This window comes from Camponotus vicinus, unplaced genomic scaffold (genome assembly GCF_025532165.1).
Source record: "Camponotus vicinus isolate PSW18456_S1 unplaced genomic scaffold, iyCamVici1.0 SCAF_9, whole genome shotgun sequence".
In the NCBI taxonomy this organism is placed as follows: domain Eukaryota; kingdom Metazoa; phylum Arthropoda; class Insecta; order Hymenoptera; family Formicidae; genus Camponotus; species Camponotus vicinus.
Genome location: NW_028141981.1, coordinates 11311468 through 11322124, shown reverse-complemented (window position 1 = coordinate 11322124; position 10657 = coordinate 11311468). Strand labels below are relative to the sequence as shown.

General features: G+C 54.7%; 1 protein-coding gene across 1 annotated transcript; it reads left to right on the top strand.

The window, feature by feature from the left end:
• The first annotated feature begins 7435 nt into the window (after window positions 1–7435).
• On the top strand, window positions 7436–9061 carry LOC145977284 (uncharacterized). The gene is made up of 3 exons (XM_083109146.1): window positions 7436–7676; window positions 8032–8348; window positions 8507–9061. The coding sequence occupies exons 1-3, from the start codon at window positions 7436–7438 to the stop codon at window positions 9059–9061; spliced, it is 1113 nt and encodes a 370-aa protein (XP_082965272.1).
• Window positions 9062–10657: the final 1596 nt, after the last annotated feature.

Sequence of the window (10657 nt, the reverse complement as noted above, 5' to 3'; positions counted from 1 at the left end):
AGTTATAATCGTAACGATAGTGAGAGGCAAGGGGACTCACTTTAATCAAGCACCCCGAATAGTGAGAGGCAAGGGGACTCACTTTAATCAAGCACCCCAAAGGAAACAGAACTTGCTACGTCCACGTCGTTGTTTCCGGGTAACGCTAAAAGTAAAGTTAACTCATGTAAAGCAACAGCTACTAAGAGCTTGTGGAATAAGAAACACTAAATGGCCTTTTTATGTTATGAAAAACCTTAAAACGTTAAATTTTTCATTTTTTCTTGATTCGGTATCAAAAATAATGTTTCTTGTTAATAAAACCACTCTGTTCTTTAAATGACCTTGAAAAATAACGTCAAGGTCAACATTGTTGAGGTTGTTGTCACATTCCAGTTCGATCTTTCTTATAAAGGTACCTTCACAACGTTTATTCCGCCAGAAAATTTAAATAAACAGCTACCAGGCAGTTATTTAGCATTTGACCTTAAATTGACCTTCTCAAGGTCACGAAAAAAACTTCAAAATATCATTTCGGACGTAAAATTTTCCGCTCTTTTCGAATCCGGTGTCAGAAATAGGGGTTCCCATTTTAAAAAACCACTCTGACCTTCAAATAACCTTGAAAAGTAGTCTCAAGGTCAAAGCTAGTTACACAGATAGGTGACCCCCATTATCTTGAACAACTTTTGTCTGAATCATTTTTCCGTATCTGTCTTAGGTACAAAGAAATTTGGGTGCATAGATTAAAATAGCCCACCCTGTATATTAAAATTGTCTTTTGTTTTTAATGTTTTACATTTTTTTCGATTTTTTATTTTTTAAAATTTTTTAAAATTTATTTTAAAAGATCAACAAATTAATTTACATTTAGTTTAATAGCAACTGTAATACATCTTCGTCTAATTCTACGGTAGTTTTTCGAGAATTACTTCTAAGACTGGTTATATACGGATCTGATGTGTAAAGTAATGTATGAAAGACATCTTCATTTGCGGCAAACCTGGAACATTTCCTAGCATGATGTAATCTGAACTTCTTGATTCCTGTGCATCTTCGGATAACTATCCAAGTGGTAAAATGGCATTGTAACGAATTATATCCTCTCCATGAATTAATATTTTATGTACTTTATGTACGGATGTCATATGATACCATTCATATTTAGTTATGTACAACTCTGCTGTTCTATAAGCATATTCTTCAAATTTTTGAGGATTTATTTGTATTCCAGATGACATAGCTTGCAATATAACATGGAATCGTCTTATTAGTTCTTCATCAATTCCTGTAATGTTAGCAATGCAAGCTTCATTGTCAAAAAATCTTCGTGCAGTATTGCCGTCATTGCTATTTCCACTAACTTGGCGTGGTTTATCAATTATTAAACCTAGTTCTTTTCGAAAACGTTTTTGTATATATCGCTTTTTAGTTTCTTTCTCCTTTTTGTGTAACATCAGTGGTTTCATACCATTTTTTGAAGGACAAGTTATACGATATATATGTAAAACCAACTCCATAAATCGAATCCACGCATGTAACGTGGAAAGTCTAAATTTGTAGGTTTCTTCATTTCCAACTTTTCGCGTTATGCGATTTAAATCGTTCATTTCTGATGGTTTGGCGCGACATACATTGCAAGTTGAGGCAGACGGTGTATTTGTTAATACTTGTACCACCTTTCCATCTACCATTGTTAAGAACAATTCATGATTTATCGTCACTGTTTTCTCTCCAATTATAGCTGAGGTGGGTGCAAGTACACGTATCTGTGCTTCAATGTCATTGACAAGATTGTTTGTTTTTTCTGGTGTCTCTTTCGAAAATCCTATTGAAATAGGTCGACAAAATTGAACGGAAGAAGGAGTCGGATTTTGCCAAATAACATCATCTGTGTCCTCATTAATTAGTCTTATGGGAACCAAAGATGATATTAACAAATTGGCATCAGAAATTAACTCACTCTCTCTGGAAAGTATTTGTTTATATTCAGATTGTCCGGATGAACCATCACAACCCCACTTACTGTATAAAACAAAGTTTCGTGGATTCATCGTTTGAAGCGAATTTATCATCAACAATCGATTGGTAGTATGATTTAAAAGGGACTGCAGATTTACCTTTGCGCTAGTATCGGTTATTTTAATATTTGATTTATCCGGATAGCATTCCTCTTTCGCTTGATCTATTTGTTTGTAAGATGGCAATAATCTACATCCCTTTTCTATTAAGCATTTTCTGAGGTGCACATATTGATTTCTTGTTAAATCTAAATCAACAAACATAGCCAAAGCTTCCTCATTAGTAAACGAAACTATAGGAGTATGATCTTTAGTTAGCTGTTGGTGCATCATTTCTTTTACCTCTGGTGATGCAGATCGTAACTGTTGAATAATTTCTGATTCTTTTTCCTCACCAATTGAACGCAGTCCTCGAATATATGAGTGATAGATATGATCAAGTCCTAAATCACGGAATAATTTTATAGCTTTTTGTTTTTGTGTTACTTCGGCCGATTCTTTGAAAGCCTTGCATGGTCTCCCTACTTTCTTTCCAGATGTAGAAGGTTCATCGAATGTATACAAATTCACGGAATATTCACTGTTCAACCAGCTAGCATTCTTTTGCAGGAATCGTTCCTTTTTCCTATAAGCCTGATTCCAACGTTTTTGAAATTCGGGAAGCAAATTCTTCCGTACCATATTAAGCACACACACCAGCTCGTTTTCAGAGAGATCGAAATTTTCCTTGATATCTTTCGGTTGTAGAAAAATGTTTGCCGTGTTCTATTAAGGCAAGACAGATATTACGTTTAATGATTTTAAAAGATGCCATAGTGTTATGTGTGCGTCGATAAAATGATTTTAAAGAGTATACAACACACTAGCAGTCAGTAGTCGAAGTTATTGCGTGTATACAAGCGTATACAAACAAATGCATACATACAACACACTAGAAGTCAGTCTAACTATGAATCCCTTCCGATGGACGCCACCTTGTCGTGGTGGAAGGGCTTAAGGGGTCCCGGTCGACTGGAGCGGTCTGGTTAGTCACTGACTGCCATTCCGGCCTGGGCGGGCGGGGCCCTACTAAGAGCGTCCATTGCACTTCCTCTCCTCGAAAGAGGAGAGAAGGGGGGTTGCGCTCCCTCCGGGCACTATGACCTGATGCGCATAGGGGTAGGCGGCCCTGACTACAATCGCCCGGTCCACCGCGACCGTTAGGGATGACCCTGCTGCTTGCGGTGGGGCCTACCATCCCGATGGTTTGGCGGGTGCTCCCGCTTGAGGGGTGTGGACGGCTTCGGGCCGTGAGGGGGGATGGGGTGAAGGGGGATGGACTTTGTGTCTGGGGATGACATCCTTTTCAGGGCGTGCACTCCGGCATGGGGTCTCCTGGATCCCCAGTTGGGGGGATGTGATGGCTGGGGGGCACTCCCGCGTCCGGGGAGGCGATATCCTTGGATGTCGACCCGGTGCGGTGCGTCTCTTCAGCGTCCCACAGTGGACGGAGGGGGGCCGGCTGGGCTTGCCCAGTCGGATGGGTCCTCTGTCCAAGGGGGATGTGGGTGCCGGTCCTCCCTGTCTACGGGTGGCGTCCATAGTTGGGCGTCCACCGTCTTGGGGGGAAGCGGCGTCCCACAAGGGGGAGGGCCTCCACCGCCTGGCAAACGGCCCGGAGTGTGACTCCGGGATACGCGCCAGGTAGGAAAGGCGACGGGCCGGTAATATTACGTCCGGAGATATCCGGACAACCGGGCTTGCCCGGGCTGCCGGCCTGGGTCGTGCCGGGCCACTCGGACGTTTCCGAGCTCGGGTCGGTGCGACGGAGGAAGCAGCGGCTGGGTGTTCCTGGGGGGAAGTCTTCCCCCCAACGGGTCCCTCGCCGCTGCCAGCCGCCAGAGCCGCTCGGACATATTCCGAGGTCGGGGTCTGGCGGCGAGTAGATGTACCCGGTGGTTGCCGCAACCGTTTCCCCTTCCAAAGCGGCAACCACCGGGACGGCGCTAGGCCCCAGATCTCGAGGATCTGGGGCGAGCAATGAGCTGGTCGCCACGGCGGGTAAGGCGGGGTAGGGGAGCGGCTGCCCCGTCCTAACCGTCCGTGGGGCCCCTCGGGTGGCGCCATCCCCATCGGTATCCGTGAAATCGGAGGCACGGAACCCCCGAAAGCCCATGGGGAGTCAAATCCCCATGGGTCAGTAAGGAGCTGAGACCCTGCGCCGGTGCTGCCTTTGGCCGCCGGCCCGTGGTGTATCTCGTCCCCCTGGGGGAACTCAGGGCTCCCCGTCGAGATTTATCTCGAGGAGTCCTCGGTATACCCGGACGAGGGAGCCGATGGGGGATCGTGGGATTAATTCACGATGACTACACCTAAAAATCAAAACCTTAAAAATAAAAATCAAGTGTGCGGGGAGGAGACTTTTGAGGGAGACGGGCTTGGACTCCAAATCAGCCGCACATCAAGCCTACGGTCAACAAGATCGACCGGTAAGGCAACTGCGGCCAGAAGCCGTGGCAGGAGCAGGGAGGCTCCTTACGAGAAACCGAAGCCCGTTGCCGCTGTCGTGGACCGAAGACCATGCGTCCTTATGGATAGGATGGAGGTGGTCCACTTTGGCGTGGAGAAGACCGACTCCACGTTTGTGTTGACGGCGAAGACGGAGGGGGAGTCTCCTAAAAGGAGACGCCAGACCCACATCCCGGAACTAGCGGGTTGGGGACCTCTGATACCCCCGCCAAGGATGAGGTGGCCCAGGATGAGGTGGTCCAGGATGTCGGTGCGGACAGGGACATGCCCCCCGCACCGATTGTCATCATGGACTTTTTGAGCTCCCAGGGGAAGCCCGCTGGAGTAAGCGGTGACTCCCCTAGCGAGGTCGATGTTGGAATCGAAGAGGTCCTGGACGAGATCACCGGGCAAAAAGAAAAGAGAGGCCCGGGACGTCCCGAAACCACGGGCGAGTTTCAGAGGAAGAAGCTAAAGGACGCGCAGAGGGCCCTTAGGTTCAAGAAGATGGAGAAGACGAGGAGGGCGGCAGAGGCCCTTAGGTCCTTCCCTCCGAAGGGGAAGGAGAAATGGGCCATGGTGCAGAAGAGGGAAGAGGAGCTCGAGTACGAGCTAGCCGAAACTCCTACCCAGGATATCGCCTCCAGGATGGTGGAGCAGTCGGTCAAAATCTTTAAGATTGCCGACTGCTCCAATAGTATGAAAGGCAGCCTGGTTAGGGAGCTGCGGGGGGCTGTAGCACTGGTTCGGGCAGCCACCAGTGTTTTGGCCGCCAGGGCCAGAGAAGTCCGTAGGGAGGGGGACACTGATGAGCTCCCCAAGATAATTGGGGAGCTCAGGGCCGAAAACATCCGGCTCATAGGGGAGATGGAGTATATAGACTCGTCTCCCCCCTTCGATTGTCCCCCCTCGCTCCGACAATGGCTCGGCAGAAGCGCTCCTCCGCTGCAAAGAGGAGAAGGGTTGCCGAGTTGACGGACTCGGAGGGGGAGGGAAAGGGTAAGACCTTCCTCCCCTGGAGAATATGGTGGCCTTCCCTCCTCTACCGCAGAGAGGGGAGAGGAGGAGGGAGGATACAGGAAGGGGAGCCCCCCAAAAGAAAAGGCCGCTCATCAGAACGGGTCTGACCCTGAGAGGGGTTGAGAGGCAGGTGGACCCATATCCACCTGGCCTCGAAGAAGGGAAGAGGGCCGAACACGACGCGCTGATGTCGGCTCTGACCCCTGTCTTGGAGAAGATGAGTCTCCAAGGCAACAAGGAGGGGTTGGAATATAGGGTGTTGTGGGCGCAGTTGAACTCTCTGAAGAGTCAGCTGTGCGCACTGAGGGGGGAGGATTATACTCCCCCCCCGATGCCCTCAGACACGGCATCGTATGGCTTCGGCCGGGGTTCACTCCCGGCCGGGCCACCAACCGAGTCCGCTCCAGCTAAACCCGTCTCCCTGACACTAGAGCAATATGTGTCCCCCTCGGTCATCGACCGGGAGGCCAAAGCCTCCAGGTCTCAGAGGGGGAATGCACAGATGCAGAGGGAGGCGGGGCCCCCGGTGCCTACCGTCACGTTGGCGGAGGTACCGGTGGGTGGCGGTAAGAAGAAAAAGAAAAGGAAGAAGAGGAGTAAGCTAGTTGCCCCTCAACCCGGTCCGGCCGGCCGGCCAGAGGAGGGGAGGGAACCAAAGCCCCCTCAACCCTCCAAAGGCGACCAGGGACCCGGGAAGAAGGCAGGAGAAGCCCCCTCTCAGAAGGGTGGCAAGACGGCTACCGCCGTCAAACTAGACCCACCGCCCCCCATTAAGGGGGACAAAGAGTGGACGGTGGTAAGGAAGGAAGCCGGTAAGGGGAAGGCTCGGGCCGAGGCGGTACGCGCCGGTGACGCCCCCGCTCAGATCAAGCCTAAAGAGGCTGGGAAGCCTCTCCAAGCACAGGCTCAGCCCCTTGCCCCCCCTGCGAAGAAGGGGAAAGAAAGGGAAGGAAACGAAGGGCACCGCGCACGGCCGCGATCGTTATCACGTGTCCGGACGGGAAGTACAAGGAAGTCCTCAGGCTGACTATGGATCAGGTCGATCCGGCCAGCCTGGGGATAGAAGGAATGTCGGCACGTAGAGCCGTCACGGGGGCCCAGATCTTTGAGGTCGGGGGCCCCAAACACCAGGAGAAGGCCGACGCACTCGCCAAGCGCGTCAGCGAGGCCCTTGCCGGGATCGAGGGAGTTAGGGTGACCCCGCCCCTCTCCCACGGCGGAGATCCGTATTAGGGATCTCTGCGATGCCGTGGAGGAGGGGGACCTGATCAAGGCCATAACCTCTGTCGGCAAATGCGCCCCTGAGCAAGTCCAAGTTGGACCCATCAGGGTAACCGGCAGAGGGTTGGAAACGGCGAGATGCCCCCTGGCGGTGGCAAACATCTTGTCTGCCGCTGGGAGGCTCAAGATCGGGTGGACGAACGCCCGCGTCGAGGCACTGGAGGCCAGGCCCCTCCAGTGCTTCCGATGCCTTGGCAAGGACCATGTGAGAGCCCAGTGCCCGAGCGACGTGGACCGGAGCGTGCAGTCTTATAGGTGCGGACGGCCCGGTCACGTCGCGAGGGACTGCGCGCGGCCGCAACAATGCCCGGTCTGTTTAGACCTAGGGCGACCGGCCGGACACCGAGCTGGATCGAGGGCGTGCAACGCCCCCAAAGGGAATAAGGGTGGGGGGCGGGTAAAACTCAAACGAGTAAGCCTGCCACCTCCCGCAGGGGGAAGAACCATAATCTCCCAGCCCCCGAGAAGGTTATGGCGGTAGCCTCCACCTCCTCCACAGTGGAGAAGATGGAGACGGAGCCACTCCCGCGCAGAGAGGAGAAGGAAAGGGGCGCGAAGAACGCGCCCGAGGAATGCTCTCCACGTATCGACGTGGAGGGCACTCCCATGGAGGTGGCAATGGAGGAGCCGTGTAATCGCGTCTAGATATGGCCACACGGATCCTCCAGGCCAATCTCAATCACGCCCGTCAGGCGCAACATCTCATGATGCAATGCCTGGCAGAGCGTGGTTTGGGATTGGCGATCGTCGCCGAGCCGTATCGGATCCCCGAGGATAACCCAAATTGGGTCGGGGACACCAGCGGCACGGCGGCGGTCGATCTCTCCCCCCTCTCCAGACCATTGGGAGAGGGGGGGATACATCGCAACGAAGTGGGGGCCCTATCACGTAATATCGTGTTACGCCCCCCCGAGATGGGATTCCAATGGGTACAACGCGCTCCTTGAGCGGGTGATCGCTGATGACATTCGTCGCGACACCCCCGATGCCCTTATCATAGTGGCCGGGGACTTCAACGCGAGGTCCTCGGCCTGGGGCGATACCCGCCGGAATCCCAGGGGGCAGCCCCTGGAGGATTGGATGAGCGGGCACGGCCTCGGCTTATTAAACACGGGCCGTGCCAGCACATGTGTTCCGCCGCAGGGGGAGTCAGTCATTGACATTACGATGGCCTCCCCAAGTGCCGCGCACAGAGTCAGCAGCTGACGCGTGATTGAGGATCTGAGGGGGGAAACCCTCTCAGATCATCAGTACATCGAGGTAGTCCTCGGGATCGCGCGTCAGCCAGTGCGACGCCCACCCTCCGGGGGCGAGAAACGGTGGGCCCTCACCAAGCTCGATGACGAGAAATTGAAGATCGCCCTCATGGCCACCACATGGGGATTGAAGGACGAGGAGGAGGGGGAGTGGGACATCCACCGAGAGGTGGACTGGCTGCGGGACACAATGCATCGCATCTGCGCCAAGTCCCACCCCCCCCAGGCGGGCCACCTATTGGTGGACCGACGAGCTGGCGGAGCTCCGTCGCTCGTCGGTCCAGGCTCGCAGGGCCCTCTCGAGGTTCCCGAGAAACGGGGACGAAGACGAGAGGGAGGAGGCCCTGGCTGCGTTCAGAAGAGCCCGATGCGCCCTTAGTAGCGCTATTAGAAGGTCTAGGGAAAAATGCTGGGACGAGTTACTCTCGTCCCTAAACACGGACCCATGGGGGTCCGTATAAGATTGTACTCAAAAGGCACAGAGCCTGGACGCCCCCGGTGACGGAGACCCTGGAGTCGCAGCTCCTCGGCGACATCGTGGATACCCTTTTCCCACGTTTGGTGGAGGGGTCCACTCTAGAGTGGGATCCAGATCTAGACGGACCCCACGAACTGATCGAGGAGCAACTAGTCTCCGGGGTTGAACTTTCCCGGGCCGTCCGGAGGATCGGGTCTCGTAAGGTCCCAGGTCCGGACAGCATACCGGGAAAGATATGGGTCCGTGCCCTAGACTTTCTGGGCGCACGTCTGGGGCACATCTTCAACAAGTGCCTCAGACGCGGGCAGTCCCTCCAGCAGTGGAAGAAGGCCAAACTGGTCCTTCTTCCCAAGGCGGGCAGAGAAGCGGGTACTCCATCGGCATACAGGCCGATATGCCTGCTGAATGAGGTGGGTAAGATTTTCGAGAGGATTCTCGCGACCCGCCTCATCCAGCACCTGTCCCGGGAAGGAGACCTCCACGAGGAGCAGTACGGCTTCCGCGAGGGGAGATCCACGATCGACGCCTCAAGCGCGTGAGATCCCTCGCGGAGGCCGCGACGTCGGAGGGCAGGGTGTGCATGGCGATATCGCTGGATATCAAAAATGCGTTTAACACCCTGCCCTGGGACCGAGTGGGGGACGCCTTGCGCGAGCGCGGGGTCCCCTGCTACCTCGTGGGGGTCATAAGCGAGTATTTCCAGGACAGGAGTCTGGAGTATGTCGGCCAGGATGGCCAACATACCAGGAGTATCCGCTGCGGGGTCCCGCAGGGGTCCGTTCTGGGACCCCTACTCTGGGACCTCGCATACGACAAGGTACTCTGCCTGCCGCTCCCCCGCGGCTGCAGCGCCATCTGCTATGCGGATGACACGCTCGTTGTGGCCGTGGGGGATAGCTGGGGGGACGCTGCGGCCAGGGCCGAAATTGCGGTGGCACGCGTGGTGAAGGAGATCACTGATATGGGTCTCCAAGTGGCGGTGCCGAAAATGGAGGCGATGTTCTTCCATAACAAAGCCTTCGGAGCACCGCCGCCGACCCATATCAGTGTCGGTGATACCTCCATCCTGGTGGGAGACCGATTAAAGTATCTCGGTCTCCTGCTGGACGGTACATGGACGTTTGGGCATCACTTCGATGCCTTTGCCCCCAGGGTGGAGAGGGTCGCGGCGGCACTTGCCCGACTCCTCCCAAACCTTGGGGGTCCGGATGGTTGGGTGCGCCGAATGTACATGGCCACTATTAATTCAGTGGCCCTGTACGGCGCACCCATATGGGTGACAGACCTGGCGGCCAGACGGCAGGCGAAGGATCGCCTTCGCCGTATGCAAAGATGCATGACCGCCAGAGTGGTGAGGGCGTACAGGACGGTGTCGCACGCTGCGGCAACCGTCCTGGCAGGTGGCCCCCCCTGGAGCTTCTCGCTTCGATGTACGCCGAAGTATATCGGTGCGAGCGGGAGGCTCTAGGGGCCATAGGTGGAAGGCTGCCGCCCAAGGCCAAGAAGATCATCCGGATCTATGCCCGGGGGTCAATGTTGGAGAGGTGGAACACTCTCCTCTCCGACCCGCGTACAGCGGGTCAGAGGACCGTCGAGGCCGTCCGGCCCTGTCTTTCCGAGTGGAGACAGAGCTCAGGGGTAGGTTACATTCCGGTTGACGCAGGTGCTGACGGGGTATGGTTGCTTCGGCAAGTACCTGCGTCAAATCAACCGGGAACCCACCACGGCGTGCCACCACTGCCCCATCCTGTGTGACACGGCGCAGCACACCCTCGAACACTGCGAGGCGTGGTGCGAGCAGCGCCGTGCACTCAGGATGGTGGCCGGGGAGAACCTCTCGCTGCCAGTCTTGGTAGCCAAGATGGTCGGCAGCGAGGAGGTGTGGAGGGCTGTCGTCGCCTTCTGCGAGGTGGTGCTGCAAAAGGAGACGGCGGAGCGTATCCGCCGTCGGGAATTGGCAGCGCCACCAACACCGGCGGGGGGCGGTCGCGGACAGCAGCGACGAAGAGGAGGGGAAGTCCGAGGGGGACGAGGGGATTGTACGAACACCCCCCCTCCATCCCCTCCGGCCCCAGCAGTCAGGAGGAGCCAGAGACTCGCGTTGAGGGGGGCTATGTCCCTCCCAACACAGGGAA

Coding starts and splice junctions, on each gene's coding strand:
- LOC145977284 (XM_083109146.1), top strand. CDS start 7,436: ATGGCCACACGGATCCTCCAGGCCAATCTCAATCACGCCCGTCAGGCG. Junction 7,677..8,031: donor CGAAGTGGGGGCCCTATCAC/GTAATATCGTGT, acceptor AAACCCTCTCAG/ATCATCAGTACATCGAGGTA. Junction 8,349..8,506: donor GCTCGCAGGGCCCTCTCGAG/GTTCCCGAGAAA, acceptor GGTCCGTATAAG/ATTGTACTCAAAAGGCACAG.